Below are 25337 nucleotides of genomic sequence, written 5' to 3' on the forward strand. Positions count from 1 at the left end.
AATAAAAGCTTATAAAATACACAAATACATACTGCTTGAACAAAAAAAATACAGTTCACTTGCAGTAAAACTTAGAGTAAGTTTTAAATAAACCATGGTTATTATTCATAAGAAGGAAAGTGTTAATTCATTTCTTTGAAACAGTCAAAATATGGATACAACTGGAGATCATTACATTTACTGAAAAAAGCCAAACCCAAAAGCACAAATCTCATATTTCCTCTGATATGTGGCAGCTAGTACCTGTACCTACAGTATAAAAATAATTTAATACACAGGAGTAAAACTGGCACATTGGGATCTGTGCATTGCTTATAGCCCTTTGCTGTACTTCTTCACAATGATTCATTATTTTTTTCTTTATTGGACACTTTATCTAGCAGAGTAGTAAACCTTTGACTATAAACTAAATTTAAAATGACATGTCAAAATTTTAAAGGGGGAGGAGGAAGGGAAGTATCACTATATTATATTTTTTTTTGTATTGTTACATTCTTAGAACTGCATCTATGAACTACATAAAACCTGTTGTCCTTTACATTACTACATAACACAAGTAAGGTGAGAAGCAGTGAGCGTAAGGACACTGGGCAGGCATACCTCCGTGACGGCGGCCAGTTGCTCCATCGCCGTGGCGTGCAGGGCCTCGTCCTGGCTCTCCAGCAGCAGCTTCAGGGACGGCAGCAGCAGGGACTGGTCTAGCAGCAGCCGGCACAGCTCCTTCACGCACTGTAACCACACCAACACACGGTGAGCAGGACCTGGGGTGCATCTGGCATCTCTGGCTGCCCTCCCTCTACCTTTCCATGCTTTTCTATGAATGGGTGTACCACACATGTGTGTGGGTGTGGTGCACACTCAAGGTCATGGTCATACTGAATACCTGGGTAGGGCTTTGGCACCTGCTTAACTGGCTGCACAGAAACAGGAACTCTTTCCTAGCACTCAGTCATTCCTCAGGGCTGTTCATGGCTGCATCCTGCTCACTGTGCGCGCATGGCGCTAGGTTTCCCTAATCTCACAGAGTCCTCGTTTCCTCGGAAGTAAGATGGGAGTATTTACACCAGCTCTGCAGTTTTCATTTTGAATGTGAGAAGCAGTGCTAATAGATACAATGTACAAAGCTCAGAAAATACTAAAGATCAAATAACAAGATCTACTGAGTACTAATATGAACAATATTTCATTATCATCATCTACTGAACAAAGGAAATCAGCAAATAAAACGTCTCAAAGCCACATTATAATTCTGTGAAGGCAAATTGGATTCTTGATATGTAAGGCATTTACCTTCACAAACACCAGCTGTGGTGTAGAACAAGCAGAAAGTCTTTGGATCACCACAGGTGATCCCCTTGTTCTATGGGCTGAACCTGTCACCAGAAAGTGGGAATTACATAATGTAAAAAATGATAGTTCTTTACAACGAAAGTCTGAAAGGATAAAAGTTGAATTTGCAAGCTGCGCTGCCCCACTGAGCTCTATTAGGGTGGATGTCCCAGTGCCGGTGGCACCATGGAAGCAGGACCCTCCAAACGAGGGCCAGACGATGAGGACCTACTGTGTTCTGCAAGAAGAAGCAGGGACCACCACATCTTCCTCTCGTGTTTGTCAGATCAGACAAGGAAAAACTCAGATATACGGTACTTTAAATTTCTCTTATATTGCTATAAAGCATACGTAAAGTACGGATGACACAAAGAGCTCCCATTTAAAGTACAGGATAAAGTCTCTTCAGAATTCCAATTATACTTTTTTTTAAGCTTTCATTCAGTCATCTCTTCTGGAAATCAGCAAAGCTTCAAATTTCTCAGCGGAAGGTGGTGATACACAAAGTTGTGTGACAATGAGCAAAATCAGCAGGATGCAAGTTTGGAAGAACGTGTACTTGGAAGCTTTACGAACTCTCATTCAGAAGAGCACTAAAGTGCCTCAACAAGCATCACAAAGCATCTCATCAAACATCTGGGCTGAAGAGGAATGCAGATTTCTCATCTGGGGAAACACTTAGGAGAATACCTCCTGAAACTCCTTGGGGGTCTGCAACACAAACTCCTGAGCTCAGCCCTGGGCCTAGCTGCTACCTCGGGTTTGCTGTCTCAGCCTTCCTCCTTCACCCCCGGGCACAGCCCAGAAATCTTCCTGCCATGGTGGGAGCACTCTGTAACTGCACAATCCAGTCCCACAGCTGCAACCCACAAGCCACATCGGAAACACGGTTGGTGTATTGCAGGAATGTTACTAGACAGCTGTGGCCAGTGGCTGCTGTACTGGACAGTGTAGCCACCATGGGCAGGACGCTCATACCTGTAGGTTTTGCAAGCTGTATAACCTGTGCTCTTTCCCTGACTAACCCTTAACTGCTCCTTAGTCTGCCCTTAGAAAAACAAAGACTACCACCTGCTCTGCCCAGGCACCTGACTATCCCAGGCTAGCATTCATTGTTCTCACTGTATTCACATTTCCTACATTGTCTCTTTCATTGTCATTTCTGTCTCTGGCTTCTCTGATTAGCAAACCTGCTTGGTGCATACTGTACTTAAAAATACTTGTATGTGATTCCTTCTGTTGACAAGTTGTCAGTGATGTGAAAACAAGGATTTTTAAGCAATTTGTGAAATTGAGACTGAGCATAATAAGCTGCCAACCTTCACTTTCTGGGCTAGCTGGACAGGTAGTTTGGACAGGCGGCACACAGCCAGGCTGGGACAGCCCAAGCAGAAGAGCTCGGTCTACAGGAGCTCCTGAGTAACTGACCGCTCAGCTAATCATCTCTGACCTTCAACACAAAATCCTCTACTACATTTGTAAAGTAGTTTCCTCTTAAACTGTCCGTCCTCCTGTATACCTCCTGCTTGCCCCAGGGTGTCTGTAATGGAAAAGCATTAGGTGAGCAAAGATTAGTGACACAGGGTCCAAGGGACTTATCACATGTGCTGGTCACTACATGGAGACTGCAAGGCAGTGTGCAGTCCTTGCATGCCAGCAGGCCCCAGGAACAGGCTGCCCAGACATTAAGCATCTTGGCCATTGCAGTGATCACATCCTGTTCCTGGGCCGAGTTCAGTGAAATGCCAGCCTTGATCTCATGCTCCACAGGGCCTCCAGCTTCTCCATGGGTAAAACCAGCTGCTTGTCAGGCCATATGGTAATATACATAATTTCCAATTTTATTCTAAATTTCTTCATGGGAGGAACAATCTTAGCCTTAACTAATCAGATAAAGAAAAGTGCAGGAAAGTTAAGTAATATAAATGCCTTCTGATTCTCAAAATCAGTATTACCAAAAATGGCCCAGGCACTTAAGACTCTGAGCCTGGCGCTGACCAGGCTCATTCATTAGCACAGGTACCTCCTCCCACACAACAGCACATGGAAACTCTGATTCTACTCCATTCTGAGCCTTTGTCAGGTCACGGACATTCAGTGTCAGCCCAAAAGAACTAGATTTAGAATTTTAAATGTATAAATGCCAAGAATTTGTTTTATGCAAATTTCTTACTCAACAAAGGACTTCTTGTGAATCTTCATATATTACCACAGAGACAAGCAATGAAGAGGGACATATACCTTTGGAGATTGTGGGACAACTGTCCTGTGACAGAGGGCAATTTATCCTGTTGCTAATATTCCCCATCAGGAAAAGCAGCACTGCCCTAGGCAGGCAGAGCCAGAGAGCAGGGATCGCGGAAAGGACTCACGAGTCCCAAAGGGGCCAGTGCTGTGCTGCAGCACATCGGGCAGGTGCCTGTGACCCCTTCAACCCATACAGGCGTCAGTGCAGGTAAGAGCTACTCTACTGTGTACCTAGCCCCACTGCTGAAGCACCTGCAAGGCAGCAGATGACAACAGAAGAATGTGTGTTCTGCTGTCCACATGGGAGACCCAAATGGAGTTCCTGGTTTCTGGCTGCAGTCATTTGGGAAGTGAACAAGCAGAGAGAAGACTTTCTGTTTCTGTCAACCTGTCATTCAAGCAAATACATTTTTAGGGAAAAAAAGGAGTCACGAATAAAATAACCAAACAATACTGGAGGTTGGGGGCGGGGGCGGAACCGAAATGGGGATGAGGAAAAAGCAAATCCCTTGCAGCTCACACTGAGACACACCGATTCATGACCCATACAATATGGCCACCACTGGTGTCAGAGTGACAGTCAATGAGCTATGGATCATTTCACCACCTCAGTGATGTACACTATGATGGAACTCTGAAAATAAGCTACGCAAATAAAAGGTAGTAAGATAAACTTCAGTCACTTCTGATTTGTGCTAATAATGTTTCTTCCTTTCTAACAAGTGCCATTCACATTAGGGCACATCTGGTTATTGGTAAAAGAAAAAAATTTATACACTGCTCACAAACCTCTAATCACAGCTAACCACAGCACCCAGAAAAGTTCTTTTGTACACAAAATTCAGAGATGGAAACGGAAGTAGCAAAACCAAAATGAAGAAGAGGCCCTGCAGAAACAAAATTCACTGAATAAATCGTGCCATATCATCAAAGTGCAAGGCATAAGTGATGAAAACCTCCTCTTAGCGCAGCGCCATTCCCCACACAAGGGAATGACGGACTTGGGACAGCGATAACAGTCCTGCTGAGGAGGAGGCCAGGCCCCCAGCCTGCCCTCTCTAGGGACACTTAAGGACACATGGTAGAACACACACAACTGGAGTCCTCTCTGGGATCACTCAGCCTAACTCCTTGTTCCTGAAATCAGAAGACAAAGGACTCCGCTCAGGGCTTTTCTCATAGTCATGGATCATGTTACTGCTTAGCCCAGAATAGGAGCTGAGCAACTTCCGGCACAGCCAGGACTGCCTAGTTCTGCACTGTGCTGTGAGAAGGTTCTGTCCTGGAGTTGCTCCCAGCCCTAAGCAAGAGGACAAGTACAATCCACTCTGCTGCACTTCACAGACCCGGTCCACAATACGGGGACCTCATTCTAAACTCACCTAGCAGCCATGGACCAGCTGCTTCTCGAAGTGGACCATGAATTACTCCCCTTATCACAGAACCTCAAATTGATCACAAAAGCATACTAGGAGTTAAGTCCTGACAGCATTCAGCTTCTTGTGTACTTTGGATAGGAAGCAGAAGGCACAACTTGTTACACTTTAGACAATGGGAAGAACATACTTTTGTTTCTAGGTCTTAGAATATCTATCTATCTATAGATAGAATGTTATCTATATAGATAGACAGATAGACAGATATGTGTGTATATATATATATATGCGTATATATAATGCTGACTAGGTTTATTACTAACATGCATGCGCAGACAGACTCTGTTACCCATTCCCGCATGAAAGTTTAACACAGGTAATGGATTCTAGGCCTTCAGTGGCCAGCCAGTGGGAGGACATCAAGGTCACGTACCCAGTGGAGGTTTGGGTAGTGGTCAAGTAAGGAGAACAGATATGAAGCGAATTCACAGCTGAACTGAATTTATTAGAGAGGACCAACTGCCCATGTGCAGATGGGGTGATCATGCTGCAGAGGCCCATTCTTTGAGTACACTCCATCTTTCAGTTTCAGGGTCTTGGGGATGTTCAGAGGGGAGGGAGAGCTTGGAGGGACATTTCAATCTTGGGAGGTCTGGCTTCCTGGATGGCTGGATGGAAATGAGAAAGTCTGGGCTTGTCCTTTGAAAAGCAGCACAAGAGTCCCCGAGGGGATGAGCTCTGCTTACTGTGTCATAGCTCTAAATGTCTCACAGGAAGAGACTCATGTCCATGCCCCATCAGTGGTCACGCTAACTTACATTCCTTGCTGTAAAATAAAACCAACAAGGCTATTTAAAACACAAACATTTCTCTAGGCAATAGAGTGCCAATAACATTAAATTTAAAACAAAATAACCAAGAAACCAGATGCTATAGGCCACTCTAGAAGGAAGTACACCATTCACTGCCCAAATGAAGCTGGAATAACATTCCTTCCACCAGCTGTCACATGGAGAGAAGGGCACCTGTGAACAGGTGGCTGTTGGAGGTTAAAGGGGACAATGGCAGTGGAAGCCCAAGAGAATTAGCGAATGTTAGGCATTACGCTAGACAGACGGCGGCGTTATAGTGTGAGTATTTTCCTAACGAGATGATTCAACAGAACCAATGACAGGCTACTTCTGCTCTCTAGTCCTGATGCGACTGTTGAACCTGTTGTTTATCTAGTATTTAACTTGGTGAGAACAATAAGCCATGCAGAGACATTACATTATGCAGTGTGCCAAATCCCGCCATGTGTGGCAAAGCTACGGCACACATGGTCATATTGTGGTTCCCACACTCTAGGGACACAGAGCACGGGTGAAGAGTAGCTGATACGAGCAGGGCAAGCTACACAGATCAAATCAGCCTAGACAAAGTGCAGGCTACCTTTAGTGTCTGGACTTCATAAATGGGCAAATTTGTTAAAATTCAATTAAAAGACACTTATCCAGTTCTTCATTCAGAAAACAATTCATTACATGTGCAGTCATAATGAAAACCTCTTCCCAAGGGAATACTGTGAGTCTCCAAAGAACATATTTACAATTTTATTTTTAAGTTTATCTCCAGGATTGCAGTAAAACTCAAAATCAATGAATCAATTTAATGTCATTACTTCAAATGCTTGAATTTAAGACAAATAAGTAGAACAAATAAAATATTTCTAGAATGGAATCCATTAGCAAGACGCTATAATTAGTACGTACTTTAACAAAGTACTAAATTTACATACACATACATGTATACACACAAGTATATGTAAAATGAATCTGTGACAGTAAATCATGGAATCAAATAAACAGTTAAGGTCAAATGAAGGTGAGTGAGTTTTCATCATGGACTGATATGGTGGATAGGGCCTGTCATTAAAGCAATGTCAAGAAGTATATAAAAATCAGAGTGGTTGATGACCTTTCCAGAGCGGGTAGAGTGTACTTAATACTCTTCAACTGGCCTGACTCAGGCAAACAGCATCTGCACTACCAAGATCTGCTGGAATGTGTTTGTGCTGGCCACAATGGAACGTCAGGGATTGAAAACGTGGTTATTCTCTGGTTAGCAAAAGAACCAGCGCTTTAAAGATCTAACCACCACCACAGAAAAACTAGCTCAAATCACTCTGTGTTTTCTTCATGTGATCGCCTTGCCCAATGATGACCCACGCTCAAAGCTCCTCACGTGCAGTCCCTGCCTCTGCTTATAATACAGACTTCTGGTAAGGAGAGAGACGCCTCCCGGCACAGCCGCTTGCACACACTCACCTCTGCAGGCAGCATCTGCACGGTGTTATATAAAGAACGACAGATTTTCAGAACTTCATTCCCCAACGCTTCTTTGTTCTCCACCGTACACCTGGTTAGCATCACCGAGGCAAGCCGTACCCAGGGGTTACTGGTTATGCTCATTCTACAGAAAAGAAAAGCAAAGCACAGGGGATCACTAGGCATCTCACAGTTGTGGTGTTCAAGTAAAAAGACATCTCACATTGTAAATTAAATACTGTGGAAAACCAGAACCAGAGTCTGTATGATGTGTTCTTTCAAGTTTATCTCACAGCAAAACCACGCGAAATAGAAGCAGCGGCCAACCATGGGCCCAACCAGCAGTAGAGAAGCATGGGCGGTGACGGGGGAAGCCAAAAGAGCACAGGCTTTGAAACCAGAGACTTGCCTCAAACTCTGGATCCTTGACTTACTACTAGGGTGGCTCAGGGAATTGACTTAAACCCTCAGCCTAGTCATGCCATTCTGAACCATCCAAACTATGGCCCCAGTTACTTTTTCTTGTGAAAAAGGCAATCTAATATTTTCCACAAGGAGCTTCCTCAGTTAACAAAGTACGGATATAACTGTGAATTATCTCTTCTCTGGAGCCCAGAACTCCACTAGGGTCCCCTAAACAGGTGGATGGGAATCGAGCCTCTGGGTGTATTATGTAGGTGTGTTAGTGAGAAGGGGGACTGGAAGTAGAGGAGCTGGGCCTAGATCCTAAACCCACTGTAACATAAACGCAGTCCCGAGAACCCAGCTTCAAGGCTCTCATCATAGTTTCTCCTGTAACAAACAGCAATTTGAGCAGGAAAGTGGCAGATCCTCTGTTGTGTCTCAGGGAGAGGAAACATGAATAGTACGAGAGTAAGACTGCTGCTTTGTTTTGAACTAGTAATTTAAATAAGTCACATTCTAAAATACAGGGTAGCGATCTACAAATTTCATGTCATATTTGTCTATAAAATACCATTAAAATAAATATTTATTTGGGGGGTGGATTCCAAATGCACTAAATATTTACACAGAACGAATGCTTTAAGTGAAACTGACTTTGGTTCTTCTGGGAAAGTAGGTGATTTTAAATAGCATTCTAAAAGGAAAGTAAGTTGTAAAACACGAGCTAGTTATCCATGGAAATCTTCTATTTTGAATCCAGGAACACAGACCTGAGAGACTCTCCATCATGTTCTGGAGAGGGCATTCCCGAAGCTGCTTGGTGGGTCCCACACCTGCTTCACCCTATCAGCACTGCAGGGTGTATGGGAGGCCAGACAGCCAGCCATGGCAAGGCTCAGGATCCCCCGGCTGTAAGCATCTCCGAGGGCGGAGAAACAGGGTCACCACGAGGATGGAGGTGCTGTATAGCCCACACCGAGGACTTTCCGACAGCAGAGAGAAAAACCTATTCTTTTTTTTTAAATATATTTTTTTTTATTTTGATAATCTTACATAGTTGATTAGGGCACAAAGGGTCAAGGGTTATAGAAAAGTGGGTAAGACCATTGTTTCCACATTAATATTTTTTTTTTCTGTATCTGGTGTCAGGAGAGAAATACAGGGAGAAACCCCACCCAGCCTCCCATCCATTCCAGGTCCCCAATGTGGGGCATGCTCCAAGGGTCCTGCTCATACAGTTTTAATAGTTCAACAGGTCTGAATTGCTGCCAATCTTGCCATTTCATTCACAATGAAACCTATTCAGAATCTACTGATGACACAGTCTCTTCATGGTTGGGGTTCTGAGATATGCAGTTCAGTTGGAGGGATCTCCAAAGAAGCTTCCTCTGAGGTGATCCCAGACGAGGTTTTTGTGTGTGCTTGCCAGTACAGGGTCTGGCACAGTCCGTCCTCCCAGTCAGCTTATGCACATGCTGGTCCTTGCAACTGCTGAGTCAGTTCTGTTTCCAGCCGTCTTCCACATGAACCAATGGGTGTTGCAGTCCATCCTGATTGATCCTGCCCATCATATACTTGGCCCTCACATAAACCGGTGGGAGCTGCAGGCTAGTAGGGGCGACTTCCCATAACCCCCACCAGGCCTGCCCCCTACCCTGGTGCCCATGCTTGCCAGTATGTACTGCAGACGTGTTCAGTCTCTCCCACATCCCATTTGACTCTCATACATGTCAATGGGCATTGAAGCCTGGTTCAACCCAACCAGCTCCACTATCCAGTTCACACATACACTGCAGGTGCCTTTTTGTCTAGCCATCCTGCCCCTGTCCTGGTTTTCATGCTCTTCAGTGGGAGTGGTAACCCAAGAGGGAGGTGCCCACTATTTCCCTACTAGGCCACACCCATTCCCAGACTATGCACTCTCCAGGTGGTTCTGGAGTGTAACTTGACAGATTTAGCTCCCAGTGCCAGCTTCTGGCAGCTGATCTTTCAGCAAAGCCCAACCAACCCTTACCCACTCTAATTTATGCTTGTACCAGTAGGAATAATTAGCCCAGCCTGGCTTTTCTCATGCACATGAGGCCCACAGGTGTTGTAGCCCTGCCTAATCTGGTCTTCTCCCATCCTAGCTCACACTCTCCAGTGGGAGTAGCTGTCCAGCAGGGGAGCCCACATTCTCCCTGCCAGCTTTACTCCCTCCCTTCTTGGTTCTCACGTGTGCTGTTTGGGTGCTGCAGCCACATTTAGTACGGCTCACGTCACCTTGGCATTCCTTATGTGCATTGGTTTTTGTCACGACTGAACCTGGCCTGTCCCACACTCTGTTCTGGGGTTGGATTCGCCAGTGCATGATGTGAACTGGTTCAGCCTGGTCTGCCCCTGACCTGTGCCAAATGTATGCTGGTTGGTATCTTTCTCTTGCCTGGTCTGGGTTGCTCCCTATCATGGTTCTTGTGCTCACATGCAAGGACGGTGTCCTGCCAGAAGAGTTACCCAGGCTCCTCCATCAGAACCTCTCCCTATGCCAGATCTTGTGCACACTGGTTGGTCCATGGGCCAGCCCTACTTAGTCAACCTCCTGCCCTGGCAGAAACAGTGGGGAAGAACGTATTCTTAATCAGTAAAAGTCAGCATGCCACCTCTGCCACAAATGACAGACATCCAAGAAACATTTGTTTTTCCCTCGGAAAACATTTGGTTACGAAAAGCAAAAACACTGTCTTCTGCTTAGTTTCACAAATCTCTGATGGTTTCATCCTAGGTTAAGGCAAGCAGCCTTTCCAAAGGTTCTTTTGCAATCCTAAATTACTCAGACACTGACTTCCAGGAAAGCATTCTTTGTAACCTGTGAGACATACAAGTGCTCAGTTGCTGGGGCAAAGTCCACCCCAGCTCTGTGTTGGAGCAAACACCTCCTGCAGCAGGGGCAGTGGTGCCTTTATTTCCCTTTGCCAACAAGAAGCAGCGGTTCATGACCACGAGAATATATGCTCACTTTTTTGGAAGGAAGAGGTAACTTTCCACGGCTGAAAGCACCAGAAGTGGGTAAGTATCCCACCAGCTCTCAGTGGCAGCTGGAAGCGCAAAAGGACAGAGGGAACAACAGTTGTAAAAATGTCCAGTAGTTTTTAGAATTGTTTCCACCACCTATCGGCTGTTGGGTGCTTAAGGCTGTTTAACCTGTGAGCCCCAATCCTTCACTTGTAAAATCTGGTAACATCACCTACACTCATAGACTTGCTAAGTGAATGGCACATAATGTAGGAAAAGGGATAATGTAGGAAAATTGTTCTTAGTAAGAAGTCATTATTCTGTTGTTCCACATGGATTTCAAGGCAGCACTTCTCAAAGATAATAAAAATATTTTTTCTGAAAATACTCAAGAGAAATTATTGACATTTATAAATCAGATGTTGTTACTAAGCATGGACTTACATTTTTTGAAGAAAATATTTGGGTTTAAACACAAAAAAATAGATAACACAATAGTTGTAAAGCAATTTTCTTTTCTTTGAAAGCGAATACTGATAATGTGTGTGCACATGCACGCTCTCATACCACAGGCCTTTTACACACATTTTGACTTCTCAGGCTTTGCTACCAATGGTCACCTAGAGTTCAAATATACTAAATGACAAATTCCAGATAGATGTCACTTAAGTTTTAAATCACGCTGTTCTAAGCAGCATGATGAACTCACACTGACACTCTGTCACTCCTGGTGTTATGTTTGTCCACTCTATGTGATGCTGTATAAACCACCTGCCCATTAACAATCTCACTTTCCAGATTCACCACTGTGGCACCGCAGTGGCTGTGCTCAAGCAGCCACCCCTGCCCTCCTCTCCTGCCAGCCTGCCCTGCCCTGCCCTGCCCTGCTCCACTGTGCAAGAGTAGGAATGCTGGCAACCTGCGGATGCCAAAGAGAAGTGTGAAGTGCCTCTTTTAAAAGAAAAGATGAAAGTTCTCAACTACGGAGGGAAAAAAGATCATATACTGGGGTTGCAAAGATCTATGGTAAGAGTAAGTCTTCCACCTGTGAAACTGAAGGAAGAAAAAAGAAACAAAACCACTAGCTTTGCTGTCATATCACAAACTGCAAAAAGCCATTGGCACAAAGCATGATAAGATACCACGGAAGAGGTATCACACACCACCTCTACAGAGCTTGGTACCACCTGCAGCTTGGGGCGCCCAACAAGGGCGCGGAACGCATCTCCTCGGAGAGATGAGCAGTCATATTCACCAAGACCCCTGAGCTGGCTCTTCTGAAGGTGCTAGGTTATTAGGGCAAAAGTCCAGACGGGATTTCCAATAAGGCTCATTTTAAAGGAATACTTACACAGATTCACTTTTGATAGGTGGCCAAGCTTGCAAGAGCAGAACCAAGTGCTGAAATTCAGTCTCCCTGTGACTGGACTCCAGGAGCTCCGTGAACAGAGCGCAGCGCTTTTCCTCACTCTCGATGTCAGTTACGTCCACCTGCAAGGAGCACACACGTGAAAGTGGTGGCGAAAGCTACCTAACGGATTCGCAGAAGAAATCGAGTTTCATTATTTTAATTAGAAATATTTTGAAAATTCTTACAATGTGTTAAAAGACAAAAAATATATGAGACTCTGCATATCTTACTAAATTTCAAACAATTGTGTTAAACATTGTTTCAAAGTAAGGGTTGGCATGTGGTTTAAGCTGCCACTTAGGATGTTTGTCTCACTTATCCGGGGGCCTGGTTCAAACCTTACCTGCTCTACTTCCTATTCATTTCTCACAACTATGCACCCCAGCTCACATACTGGGGCCATGGTCATCCACACGGGCGTCCTGGACTGACTCTGCTCTCCTGGCTTCAGCTTTCCAGCCCTCGTTGTTTGCGGCAGTGGGGAGTAAACCAATAGAAGCAAGATATATCTCTCTCCTCCTCCTGTTTTATTTTTTATCCTTTAAAAAATATAATTTATCTTTAATGTTGTTTACACGGTTAAGAAGGATGTATGATCATGAGGACCACTCATTATAGTGAGGAGGGTCGAGGTATGAGGGACAAATGCTCCATTTTCTTTTTTTTTTTTTTCCTGTATCTTCAGGGAGAGAGGGAAGAGGAAGGGGCTGCTCCTTGCTGCCAAACTACATCAGCACCAGGGGATGGGGCACTGTCATTTGATGTCATCTTTGACACCCTGATGTGGGGAAGCATGTGCCAAAGCTGTTACTTGAGTGGCTTTGACAGTTCTGAGATGCTGTCAGCTCTGTGGAACCAGAGTTGAGAAAACCTTTGCAAGGTCTATCACTTGACAAAGTCCACCTTGTGCATCCACACACGCAGACACCTGCTGCTGAAGCTTGCCCAGGAGAGTTCCCTAAGTTCCCCTAAGAGGTCAGCTCCCAGTACCAGATCTCTCTTGTGCTGCTCGGTGCTTGGCCCAGCCTGACATGACCTGCATTCAACTGCAGATACTGTGACCCGGTCTGACATACCCACACCCATTCCAGCTTTCATCACAGGTACGACAGCCAAGCCCCACCTGGCCTGTACCCAGATCTGGTTCTCATACTCACAATGGGTGCTGTGGCCCAGCTGGGAAATTACCCAGGTTCTCCCACCAGGCCTGCACCCAGATTCGGATTCCACTCATGCTAGTGGGTGTTAGGGCCCTGCACAACACAAACTCTACCTCTAGTAACAGCCTCGACACATAACAGCAGGTGCTGCAGTTCAACCTGCCCCTCAACCCAATTCTTAAGTATGCCCACAGATGCTACAGAGTGAGTCAGCGTGCCTGTTCCCAAAGTGTTGATGAATTCCATGGTGATGCCTAGCTCAACCCATCACCACCCCTGGCTTGTGTGCAAACCACTGGGTATTACAAACTACCTAGCTCCTAAAGCTGCTACAGCCCAGACCTGGTTCTCTCATACACGAACTAGTGTTATGACCCACCCAGCCTTGAGTGGTTCATCTGCCGCCCTGACACTCACTGTCAGGTACTGTAGCCTAGCCCTGCCAGGCAGGCTCCTCACCTCTAGCTTTCACGTGCACTAGTGAGCTTCAGACTGTGGGCAATGCCATCAAGCCCAGGCCAGATCTCCCACGACGATGGGCACCCTAACCTGATGCAGCCATGCCCTATGGTTTCTCCTCTCTAAATCACCTGGCCTCAGTCCCCTCAGCGGCCCTGTCCTTGGGAGTTCCCAGAAGTCATCCCACACCTATAAAGAACTCCCTCAATGGTTTCTACTTCCACACATCCCCCAAACCCCTTTTTCAGGTAATCCATAACCCTCCCAGCTGTCACAAGGCACTGGGGTCCTCTTCTTGTGGGGAGGGTGGGGAGAGACAAACTGGTCCTGGCCTGGCAGTGGCATGGGGACCTTCCCAGGGCTGGCAAGGGCCTCAAGGTTGTCTTCCCCAATTAAAGAGGGGGGGAAAAAAAGACACCTATAAGGGCACACCGTAGTTAACACAAACTTGGTATTAACCAGGCCCAGAACACCTGCCAGCCACTGGCTGCTTTTCCACTAGCAAAGTAACACTTGCCTATGTACAACTATTTATCTGTTAAATAAAATAAAAATAAATACAACATTTAAAATTGTCCTGAAATACAAAATCATGGGACTATTCTATACTTTATTCACCAATATAAATAATTTGATTTTCATAGAACTGGCTCATTGGTATTTAATATGATATAATAATAAATTATTTTGGGCCCAGCGTGATACTCAAGTGGCCAAATCCTTGCCTGGCATGCACTGGTATGTGTCCAGCCTGCTCCACTTCCCTTCCAGTTGTCTGCTTGTGGTCTGGGAAAGCAGCAGAGGATGGCCCAAAGCCTTGGAATCCTGCACCTGCATTGGAGACCCTAACGAAACTCCTGGCTCCTGGTTTAGGATTGGTTCAGCTCCAGTTATTGTGACCACTTGGGGAGTGAACTAGAGGAAGGAAGAACTTTATTTCTCTTTCTCTCTCTAGATCTGTGTTTCCAATAAAAATCAATAAATCTTAAAGAGTACTAAATTATTTCAATTGACACTACAATATTTCAACATATTCAACATTATGTCAATAATTTAAAGTTTGAATTATCCACAACACATATCTTTCAGGAAACTGTTAATCCTTCATTCTATTAAAAAAAAAATGTCCAATTTGAACTGATTCTGTTAAGTATACTTATGATTTTTTGGTATAAATCCATTGGAGCAAAGCATTATTTATTCACATCTTTATTTACAAAAAGTTTGTCAGCTATAGAATACAGAACTTTTCCATACTAAATAACTGATTTTTTTTCTTGCACTGAGACAATCTATAAACTAATCACATCTCTAATGCCTTTGTGGTTGGAAATGCACATTATCTCATGTTAAAAAGTTACTTAATGGGTAAAAGTAGGCCAAAAATCAGTTCTATCTGCTAGTCTGTCAGCACAAATCTCTACATTTTGGTTCAGACATTGCTGATGATAAATTTACAATGATTTGGACATACAGATATTCAGACCGTCTGTTAAAAGTGTAATGAGAATGGAAGGTTACATATACATTAGCTAAACTGTCTGTACTAACGTATTTCCCAAGCATTTAATTTGATCTTCTTGGCCATAATCCCAAGAAGTTGTGTTAAACAGTCATACCACAAATTGTACAAGCCTTACAAGGCTGATAGGTACTATGGAATTATTGATCATTACTATGGGAAGCTCTGCTCAGGCAACAAGCCACATTCCTCTTCCAAACTTAACCTGCACTCCTGTGGAACACTAGGCCAGAGGCATTTTACGGCTTCTGAAACTATGCATCACTACCACAAGCCAGCTAGCTAGCAGGGCACACATCAGCAACCTCACTTTTCCAGATAACAAAATGGGCCCAATAGCCCTGACAGCTCACAACTCAGCTCACGGGTGACACAGCCAATCTGACTGTCATAAGCTTATTCTACAAGCAGAAGACACAGTAAGTCAAGCAAAAATTTCTGTAAGCTGATCTTTGCACTGGACATTTGGCAATATTGCTTTGCCTGTATACAGAGAATATTTTAATACATTCTCAAATGCAGGACATCCACCTGCTCTTCCATGGCCTTGCATTTCTTCCCCACCTTAACTCCTCCCTGGGATTCTTTGCATGCTGTCACACACACGGCCACTCCAGAGCTTGCATCTGCTCCCTCTGCCAGGCACATCTTCCCCACATGTCTGAGTAGCTCAATCTCTTGGTCCCTTCAAGTCTCGCAAACATCATTTTCGCCAGAAAAGCCCTTACTCGCTGTCTCTCATACAGCAGCACGCCCCTTCGTCTGTCATCTTCCTCACTCCACCTCACCTTCCTTCTTAGCACACTACTGTGTGACATATTATATATTTATTTATTGCTGCTTTTGGTAAGAACATCAGCTGTTCGGAAGCAGAAACTATTTTTTTGCTCATTATTTCACTGCTGTTGTAGAGTAGATGTGCAGTCTTGGCGACAGAATGAATTAACTGTACATACATATGACATACATATGAACAAATGAAGAGAATTGGTCATTTATAAAATACTTTAGCACAAATGATATTAAACACTCATGATGAACTATCTGAGGCTTAGTAAAGCCTCTTTCTTTCAGTTTTGATTTCTTAATCTGAAAAATGTTCTCTGGAAATATGTGAAGTCTTGGGCATTCTGGGCAGGGTCTGGAGGCCTGCCATGGGAATTTGTGGCAAATGGCCAGGGCTTTGGATTCTGCACTATAATCTTAGTTCCCGCATGTGAGCTTCAAACGGCTTGTGCTTTAAAAACATCTCTTATGCGCCTATTAGTGTCAGCATTTTTGCTTTTATATCTAAATAGGGTAATTATCAGCAAGCATGAAATACTGACTTCTATATTGGCTATTTTCTACATGTGATACAGTCCATGAAGAAGACATTATTTTTTCAAGTATATTTTCAGCAGCGTCTAGATCTAATCTCTTTCTTCCCAGGAAATATAAATGTAAAATTTAAGAACATAATTTTATCATACGGGAAGATTTAAAAAACCCACCACAATAAACCTTCACATTTCCTTTTATATCTATTTGCAGATAATAGTCGCCATGTGTAAAATGTGGCTGACAAGATTTTTTTCTGTGAAATACTTTTCTCACTGTATCCAAATGTGGAAGAGCAGTCTTTGTTGGGAAATACTTTCCTTTAAATGTTTACTAATTATTTTTATTTCTAGTAATTTACTTTTTAGAGTATGCTACAAAAGTTGTCAAATGAGTTTATCATGTCAGAAAAAAAAAATAGTGTATGCCACCAATGATAAAATTTGAGTTTTCAAGAGAAAAATCAGAAATTTGACAAGCCTGGGTCACCCACAATGAGCCTGCCAGTTTTCCAATGGCTTTACAAGCTTTTCCAATGGAACTGATTAATGCTGTTATTACTGAATATAGATTTTTGATACTGCATTATGAAATGAATCAATACTTGGGAGATCTGTATAACTTAGTGAGCTAGTATTTCCGTAATAATCAATCCACGTTGTTAAAAACCATGCAATGCTAAAAGACTCACCAACATATAACTCAAACTCATGAATTTTTCTTCTTTACAAATAACATAAAAACTTGTTGATATTGCTACACATGTCACCCTGTGTTTAAGCTCTAAAAAATTACAAATTGTAGAGTTTTGATTGGCCAACAAAAATAAAGGGACAGGTGTTTGACTCAGCATTTGAGCTGCCACTTTGCATGTCTGTATACTGAATCAGGAGCTCTGACCTCCAGCGGCCCTGCTGCTGACCACACTCCGACATCAGGAGCTCTGAGCTCCAGCTTCCCTGCTTCTGACCACACTCCGACATCAGGGGCTCTGAGCTCCAGCGGCCCAGCTCCTGATGTGGCTCCCTGCTTGCACACACTCTTAGAGGCCGCACGTGACATGTGCAGTAGTCAGTTTCCTACCATCCACACAGGAGATCCACATGAAGCTTTTGGGAGAATGCACAAGCAGATGGAAATCTTCTCTCCATCTGTCTGGCTCTTTCTGTCATACAAATGAAATAAACATACAAATTTTAAAGTAATAGCCATAATTATTAATAAATGCTTTAAGGTATCCTCTTTGTAACTACACACGGGTTTGGGATCAGACTTTCTTCAAGTACTTGAAGCAAAACAATGCATCACAGCAGGTTTGGGTGGAAAGAGATGGGCATCCCACGGATGCACTAAGGTAGATAGCAGAGGCCTCCAAAAACAAAATAATGTCACTCTTTTAAGCAAATTTAAATTATTGTAACAGTATACTTCTTGGGACCTGTGTCATGGCACAGCAGGTACAATCACTTCCTCAGCCACCAGGATCCCATATGCAGGTTCAAGTCCCAGCTGCTCCATTTACTACTTTGATCTGGTAGGCCAAGGAGAAAACCAAAAGGAGTAAAGACAACTCTGGAAATGTTACTGGAAAAGCTCAGAGGGGGAGTTATTATATGTCTAGTGTGTGCCAGCCATTATATTAGCTGTTACATTTTTATATGTTTATCATAGAAGTCAAATGAGATACTTTTTATCTAGAGATTATTTTTATTAGAGTAATAGCACAGCAGAACTTTGATGTAGAAGAGATTATAACAGGAAAAAAAATACAAGGAAATGGGTATAATCAGACCCAACATATGTAGGGGATTTTGAGATTTCTCCTAGGGATATGATGTAAAACATGAAAGGAAGTAAATACATAAAACATCAGAAGGAAAGCTTCTCACAATGCAAATTAAATGCAACCAATCTGTAGAGCTATCACAATAAATACACAGACATCAAGTCTCCACGAAGTGGTCAGTGAAAAGCAATGACCTGCTTCCCTCCCTTAAGATCTCAGTCTCTTCTTGCTGGAATGTGAAATGGTGGTTATAGAGAAAATATGATAGTGACTGTAGATTTCTCCATGCTCTGGCAGGTTATAGTTCTGAGACAGGGATACAGTTAAAGGATGGTAGCATCCATTAACACTGGTTGATGGCTTAAATTGGAGGAATGTATAAGGACTGATAAGTCTGAATTTCCACTCAACTCAACCACTGCCTAACTCGGTGATTCTCAGGACATCTGCCCCTTAATCTGCAAAATGAATGTATCACAGTGAGGGGAGAGCCCCTCCACAAAGCTGCTGGAAACACTAAGTGCGACAGAGCAGGGAGACCACGCCTTGTGCTGGGATGAGGGAAGGCTCCTCTGCTGCCCTGTCCACTGCTGGCTTTAGGGATGCTTGACTTCAGTGCTTCCCACTGAAAGCCTTCTGAAAGAAAAGACCAGGAACTTTGGTCCTGTTCCTCCTTGAAGCAGTGAGAAACACAGCAGATGTCCTCTACTTAACACAGATTAAATGGTTTCAGACATCTAAGGAAGCTGCTATGCAACTTCTCTCCCAGGTGAAACCCTTTCCTGAATAAAGAGTTAGCACCTAGGCATCTCAAAGCTTGCCAGGGAGGATGTGAAAAGATCCTCTGCTTCATGCCTTGTAATCAGACAAGCTGTGAAAAGAAGAGCTTTTGTCAAGGACTGTGAAGGTGTTGTCCCCCTGAGAAGCTAACAGCCTAACAAGATAGCCTGCCACCTTTGAATGGATTCTGGCAAAAGACAAGACACTTCTGGGTCCTGGACAAAGATAAAGAACTTCATTACTCACAGGGCAGCAGTTGCTGAAGTGTCAGCATTTTCTTGTGCTAGTTCTCCAGGTGCCAGGTTCCACAGGGCAGTGCCAGCTAGAGGGCCAGTGGCACAAGCACAGTAGGTTGTGCTACTGAAGAACGCAGAGCAGCGGGGGTATTTCTGTCACACCCTGGAGAGCAAGCAAGATGCCCTTTGCTCTGAGCAGTCAGTCAACGATTTTTCAAGGCTTCTGGCTCTACAAACATCCTCAGAAACACAGCACAGAACAAGACAGGGTCGTTGCTCCAAAGACTTGCAGAAATGTGAAAGAACAATCTCCCCAAAATTTCCATTTACTTACAGTTCACTAGATTGGGAAAAAGGTAAAGACTCACCTATCTAAACACCAAACCCTTTTTGAAAAAGAGAATTCAATGAAGGTTCCTACTCCTGGTTTTCTAGGTGACAGATGTGTTAATGCATCCTCTTTTTAGCGATTTATTTATTTTTCTTGGAAAGGTAGATTTTCAGAGAGAAGGAGAGACAAAGATCCTCATCTGCTGCTGTATTTTCCAAATGGCTGCAACAGTTGGAGCTCAGCCAACCTGAAGTCGATGGCTAGGAATCTCTTCCGGGTCTCCTATACATTTGCAGGGTCCCAAGGACGTGGGACATACTCCACTGCTTCTCCAGGCCACAAACAGGAAGCAAAGCAGCTAGTACATGCACCTGTGCCCACATGGGATGCTGGCATTAAGTGGTGGAGGATTAGCCCATTGAGGCATTGCACCAACCACTGCATCTTCCTTTCAATGAATATATTTATTTTAACATTTAAGAAAAATGTCACACTAAGTTGAAAATGGTTGCCTCTATAATTATACTGAAATTTACTAGTAACAAGAGTTATTTTCAAATATATATATGTGTGTGTGTGTGTACATACATATAGTCTTCGGCGTTTCATTATCTATTTGGTCTTTACTTTTGGTCATTTTTATGGATTTTATAGAAATCAGAGTGATATAATCTCAAGGTAAATAATGGTAATTTTGCATTTTCAAAAAGCTTCAGACTGTATGTGCTTCTGTTATTATATTGAGCAAGACGTGAGGAACAATTTATTGGTTTAAAGACTTCTAACCAGTTCTTCCCATCCCAGCTAACACTTGCTAGGAAGCGCATGATGAAGAACAGGCTGTGGAGCCCACGGAGCTCTTTTCACGCATAACCCCTGCTCCCGAACACGGACCTGAAGGACTCCGTTCTTTTTCAGCCCTTGGGTTCTTGAAGCTGCACAGTGTTCACCGATGTTCCTGCTCCTTTTTTACCCCAGGGCATGTTTTGAAAGTTTATTTTCGAGCAAGCTCCAATAGTCTGGTTCAGTTTCTTGGTCATTTTTTAAAAACATTTATTTTTATTGGAAAGTCAGATCTCCAGAGTGAAGGAAACAGAGAGAAAGATTTTCCATCCATTGGTCCACTCCTAAGTAGTGACAATGGTTGGAACTGAGCCAACCTGAAGCCAGGAGCCAGGAACCTCCACTGGGTCTTCCCTGCAGGTAGAGTCCTAAAGCTTTTGGGCTGTCCTTGACTGTCTTTCCAGACCACAAGCAAGGCGTTGGAAGGGAAATGGAGTAACCAGGATACAACCTGGCACCATATGGGATCTCAGGCATGCATGGCGAGGACTTTATCTACTAGGCTACCATGCCAGGCCCAGCTTTTTTTTAAGTATTGATTTTTACTGGAAAGGTATACATGCAGAGAAGGAAAGAGAAAAATTTTCTGTCCGTTGGTTCACTCCCCAAGTGGTCACAATGACCAGAATTAAGCCAATCTGAAGCCAGGTGTTTCTTTCAGGTCCCCAATGCTGGTGTAAAGTTTCAAGGCTTTGGACCATCCTCCACTGCTTTCCCAAGTCACAGGTAGGTGGCTGGATGGTGAGTGGGGCAGTCAAGATACAAACCTGTACCTATACAGAATCCTGGTGTGCGCAAGTCGAGAATTTAACCATTGAGCTACTGCGCCAGGCTAACTACTTTAACTTGTTGTTTTCCCCAATGAACAAGCAGGGAGCAGCAAAGAGAATCCTGAAAATACTTGCAAGGTATCCACATAATTCTACGTGACGATCTCAAAGTGACACTGCTAACTAAACGCCACTGCAGTTCCGACAAAACTGAAACGTGCACCAGCACAAGAGGTCTTTTCTTTTCTCTCAAAGCTCCATCTTTCTGCTCACTGAATTCGGTGACTTCAGCCCTTGTGAGAGGATCTGTCAAGTACCTCCAGCCTTCTTATCAGGCAATCACCATCCTTGAAACAGTGAACTGATTCGCCTATTCACAGCCGAAGACCATTTTAACTTGAAATTTCCCTGTGGCTACAAAAAAGGAAACATGAATATCTTCAACTAAAATCATGTTTCCTGGAATACGCCTCTTCCTACAGGCATTTATAGCTTCATCTCTTATCATTAGACATTTATCAATATGAAACAAATAGTGATGCATGAAAGAGCACTTCCTGAGTGGCTGGCTCTGGGCACAGAAGGTGAAGCTGCTGCCTGTGTTGGCATCCATATGGGAGTGACAGCTGAGTCCTGGCTATGCCACAATCTCAGTCTCACTTCCCATAATGCATGTGGGAAAGCAGCTGAAGATCATGTAAGTATCAGGTCCCTGGCACCCACATGGGAAATGTGACTGGAGAAGATTATTATGGAATGTACTGATACTAAATATTGGAACACTGTTGTAGAACAGTGGCTTAAGCTGCTGTTTGCAACTCCAGCATCCCACATGGGCACAAGTTCAAATTTTGGCTGGACCACTTTCAGCCAGGCTTCCTAATTATGTGTATGTAAAAGCAGTGAACAGGATGGCAGGGGATGGGGTGGGGTGGGGCCTCAAGTGCATCCCACACTGGACATGATGATGATCCTGGCTCCAGCCTGCCTTGCCCTTACACTTTGGCCATTTTGGGAGTGAACCAGTTAAAGACAGATTTCCTTTTCTCTCTCTTCTAAAAGCCCGTAAGAGGATGCTTGGTTTCAAGCTACAAATGGTGCCACTTCCTTAACGAGCACAATAAATGACATCTATTCATAACTTCAAAAACAAAAACAACACAAAAAATAATTCTTGCTTCAACATTTATGCAGGAAGGTAAAAACACAGAACAGTTCACCTCCAGGAATGCTAGGCTGTGGTCTACAAAGCTATTCCTTCCAAAAGTTTTAGGTGGCCAGTGCTGTCTGGTGTCCGCTGAGCCCGACAGCATGTTCTGGGAGTATCAGTATTCCCCATCAATCTAGGAGTCTAGCACAGAGTAAAAGTCAAACAAACAGTATTATTACTGTTAATTATTACTAATAATTAAAGTATCATTACTGGTAGACAAGAATATAAATTATGATTTTGATCATTTGTTAGCAGTTTTGTTAAATAGAAAACATCAAATTATGGAACTATTGTCAAAGTTTAAGCACTAAAAGAAAATGCTGTTTTGTGGGGCTTTCTCCATTTCCACAGAAATGGAAAAAAGATTAAGAAAAGCTCAACCTCGCCGTTTCTACCCAAAGACCAAACGCACTGCTGCTGGTCAGACAGCAAAGGGGCCATGAACGTTCCTGAGCCCACGGGACGGCAAGAACACCTACACGTGCAGAGACAGAAATCAGGGATGAACTCTTTCCCACCACTGGTTCCAGAACTGGAAACAAGCAAAACCTTACAGCCACTGCTTCTCTCCAAGGCACCGAAGGAAAACGAGTGTCTATTTATACACCACTTGAGAATAACTGAATCTCAATTGCCAGGGAGAGTCCCTCCTATGGCACTGAAAATACACCCTTTGGATAGTGGAAAGCCAACGTGCCCATCTGTGGGCATAAAAACATAAATAGACACCTAGAAGAGGAAAATATCTGCGGTTTGGGGTCATTTTTTATAACATCCCACTTATTTTATTAGACTTAAAAAATAGAAATTACACAATACACATGCCATAACATTATCCATAAGCACTGTTGTAACTTCAATACACTGCACATGTTTTCACATGGCTAAATATAATATTTTTGAAGCACTTAAAATGAAACCTGTCGTATGGGAAAATACATTGTGTTAAAATAAGAAAGGGAAGCTTTTGCCATACAAATTGTTTTCTCTAGGACAAAAAATCAATTATAGAAAGGAGCACTTATAAACACTTTGTGTTCCCACATTTCCTTCTATTTAATAATGCAGCAAGAATAAATAACTGCATTTTATGGTTGATAAAAAATATTGAAATGAAAACTCAAGAAAATAAGTTCTAGCTTAATTCCAATATACAATAATTTTAAAAATTTTTTTAAAGAGATATCATATAATAGGAGAGTAATAAGAGACAGAATTATGTAATTCATGGAAAATTAACAGGATCAAAATATACTGTGACTAAGTAGATAATCTAGACTACAGCTGTATCGTAAAAGATAATATTTAATTTAAAAGTTAAAAGTACTTTTTTTGAACATCCATACCCTTTCCTATACAATTTAACTATCAAATGGGATGCTTTAGAAAACTTCTTCTAGGGACTATGCTGTGGCTAGGTACACAAGCTGCTGTCTGAAGCACTGCCCTCATGGGTGGCAAAGGTTCAAGTCCTGGCTGCCCCACTTCCAATCCAGTTCCTGCTGGTATACCCAGGAAAGCAGCAAAGGATGGCCCAAGTACTTGGACCCATGTACCACTGGAAGACCTGGGAAAGGGTCTTGGCTCCTGGTTTCAGGCCGCTGCAGTCATCTGGGGAGTGAACAAGCACACCAAGATATTTCTCTTCCTTTCTCTCTCTCTCTCTCCCTCCCCCCCACCTCTGTAGATCTGGCTCTCAAATAATTTAAATAAATATCTAAAAAAAGAAAAATTTCTTCTAGTGATCCATAATCTTAAGAATATGTAGACACACATATGTACATATATAGTTTAATTTATTACAGGCAGAAGGAGAAATAAAGTCTTCATCTGCTGGTTCACTCCCCACATGGCCACAACAGCCAGAGCTGAGTTGATCCTAAGTCAGAGCCAGGAGCTCCATCCGGATCTCTAATGTGTGTGATAGGGTTTCAGTTACTGCTTCCTAAGTGCATTAACGAGGAGATGGTTTGCAAGTGAGGCAGCCGACTCAAAGCAGAAACACTAAGCAGGATGCACACATCATAAGCTGACTGCTTAGCCGGCTGTGCCATCATGCTTCTCACCTTCAAGTAATTTACTGTCACCTTAAATGACTTATGAGTGATACTCACTCACATGATTTGTTTAATCAAATACAGGACAGTAATTGATTTTTAAAAGTATATGTACACAAGGAGAATCAAAATGGCAGAATACGGTAAGGACACATTTAAACAGATGGAAAAATATTAGCCAGTGTGAATCAGACAAGGCACATTCCAGGAAATAGAAGAGGACAGAACAACAGCAGAGGGGCACCTGCAGACTGACAGACACAGGAAAGCAGCAGACACAATGGTGTGGTGTTGCAGAGACTGATACTCCAGTGGAATTCAGCAAACTGAACTCCACCAGCAGCCAGAATCCAACAGAAACAAGGTGGGAAGTGACATTCACCAGGAGCTCCAGAGGTGAACGCAAAGAACTGCTCATCCTGCTGGTCTGTTTGATTTGACCAGGAGCAGAGACAGAGCAGCAGATCCCAGATGGACGGTGTGGGAACAGGTGAATTTCACAGCCCAGTCCTAGAGCTGTATCGGGTGCCATCTTGGCCAGTTTGTGTCCCAGATGCTGTACTTTCAGCATCTAGCTCACTGTTGTTTCCAGCTTTTTCAGTCATTTTGGGAAGTGAACCAACTGATGGAACATTTCTCTCTCTCTGACTTTGAAACAAATCTTTTAAAAATATCTGCAAAGAGCTAAGTATAAATTAACATACCGAATTTCAATAATTTTCTTTGAGCTCTGATAAAGAAGTACATATTTAGTAGTGTTCTCGGCAAATGAAACCAAACTGATTTTTAATCACA

At 43.3% G+C, this 25337-nt stretch overlaps 1 protein-coding gene across 2 annotated transcripts in view; it reads right to left on the bottom strand.

The window, feature by feature from the left end:
* NBAS (NBAS subunit of NRZ tethering complex) overlaps nt 1-25337 on the bottom strand; it is a 300840-nt gene that overhangs the window by 19858 nt on the left and 255645 nt on the right. Inside the window, exons 49-51 of one of the 2 annotated variants that reach the window (XM_040992846.1) lie at nt 12006-12145; nt 7259-7397; nt 601-729 (exon numbers count right to left, since the gene is read on the bottom strand). In XM_040992846.1, coding sequence (XP_040848780.1) covers nt 601-729; nt 7259-7397; nt 12006-12145 — 408 coding nt within the window. Of the gene's footprint in view, nt 1-600; nt 730-7258; nt 7404-12005; nt 12146-25337 lie in introns of both variants that reach the window. The other variant, XM_040992845.1, reaches the window with a different exon arrangement.

The sequence above is a fragment of the Ochotona curzoniae genome, unplaced genomic scaffold (genome assembly GCF_017591425.1).
Source record: "Ochotona curzoniae isolate NIBS_2020 unplaced genomic scaffold, NIBS_Ocur_1.0 contig_883, whole genome shotgun sequence".
Lineage (NCBI taxonomy): Eukaryota > Metazoa > Chordata > Mammalia > Lagomorpha > Ochotonidae > Ochotona > Ochotona curzoniae.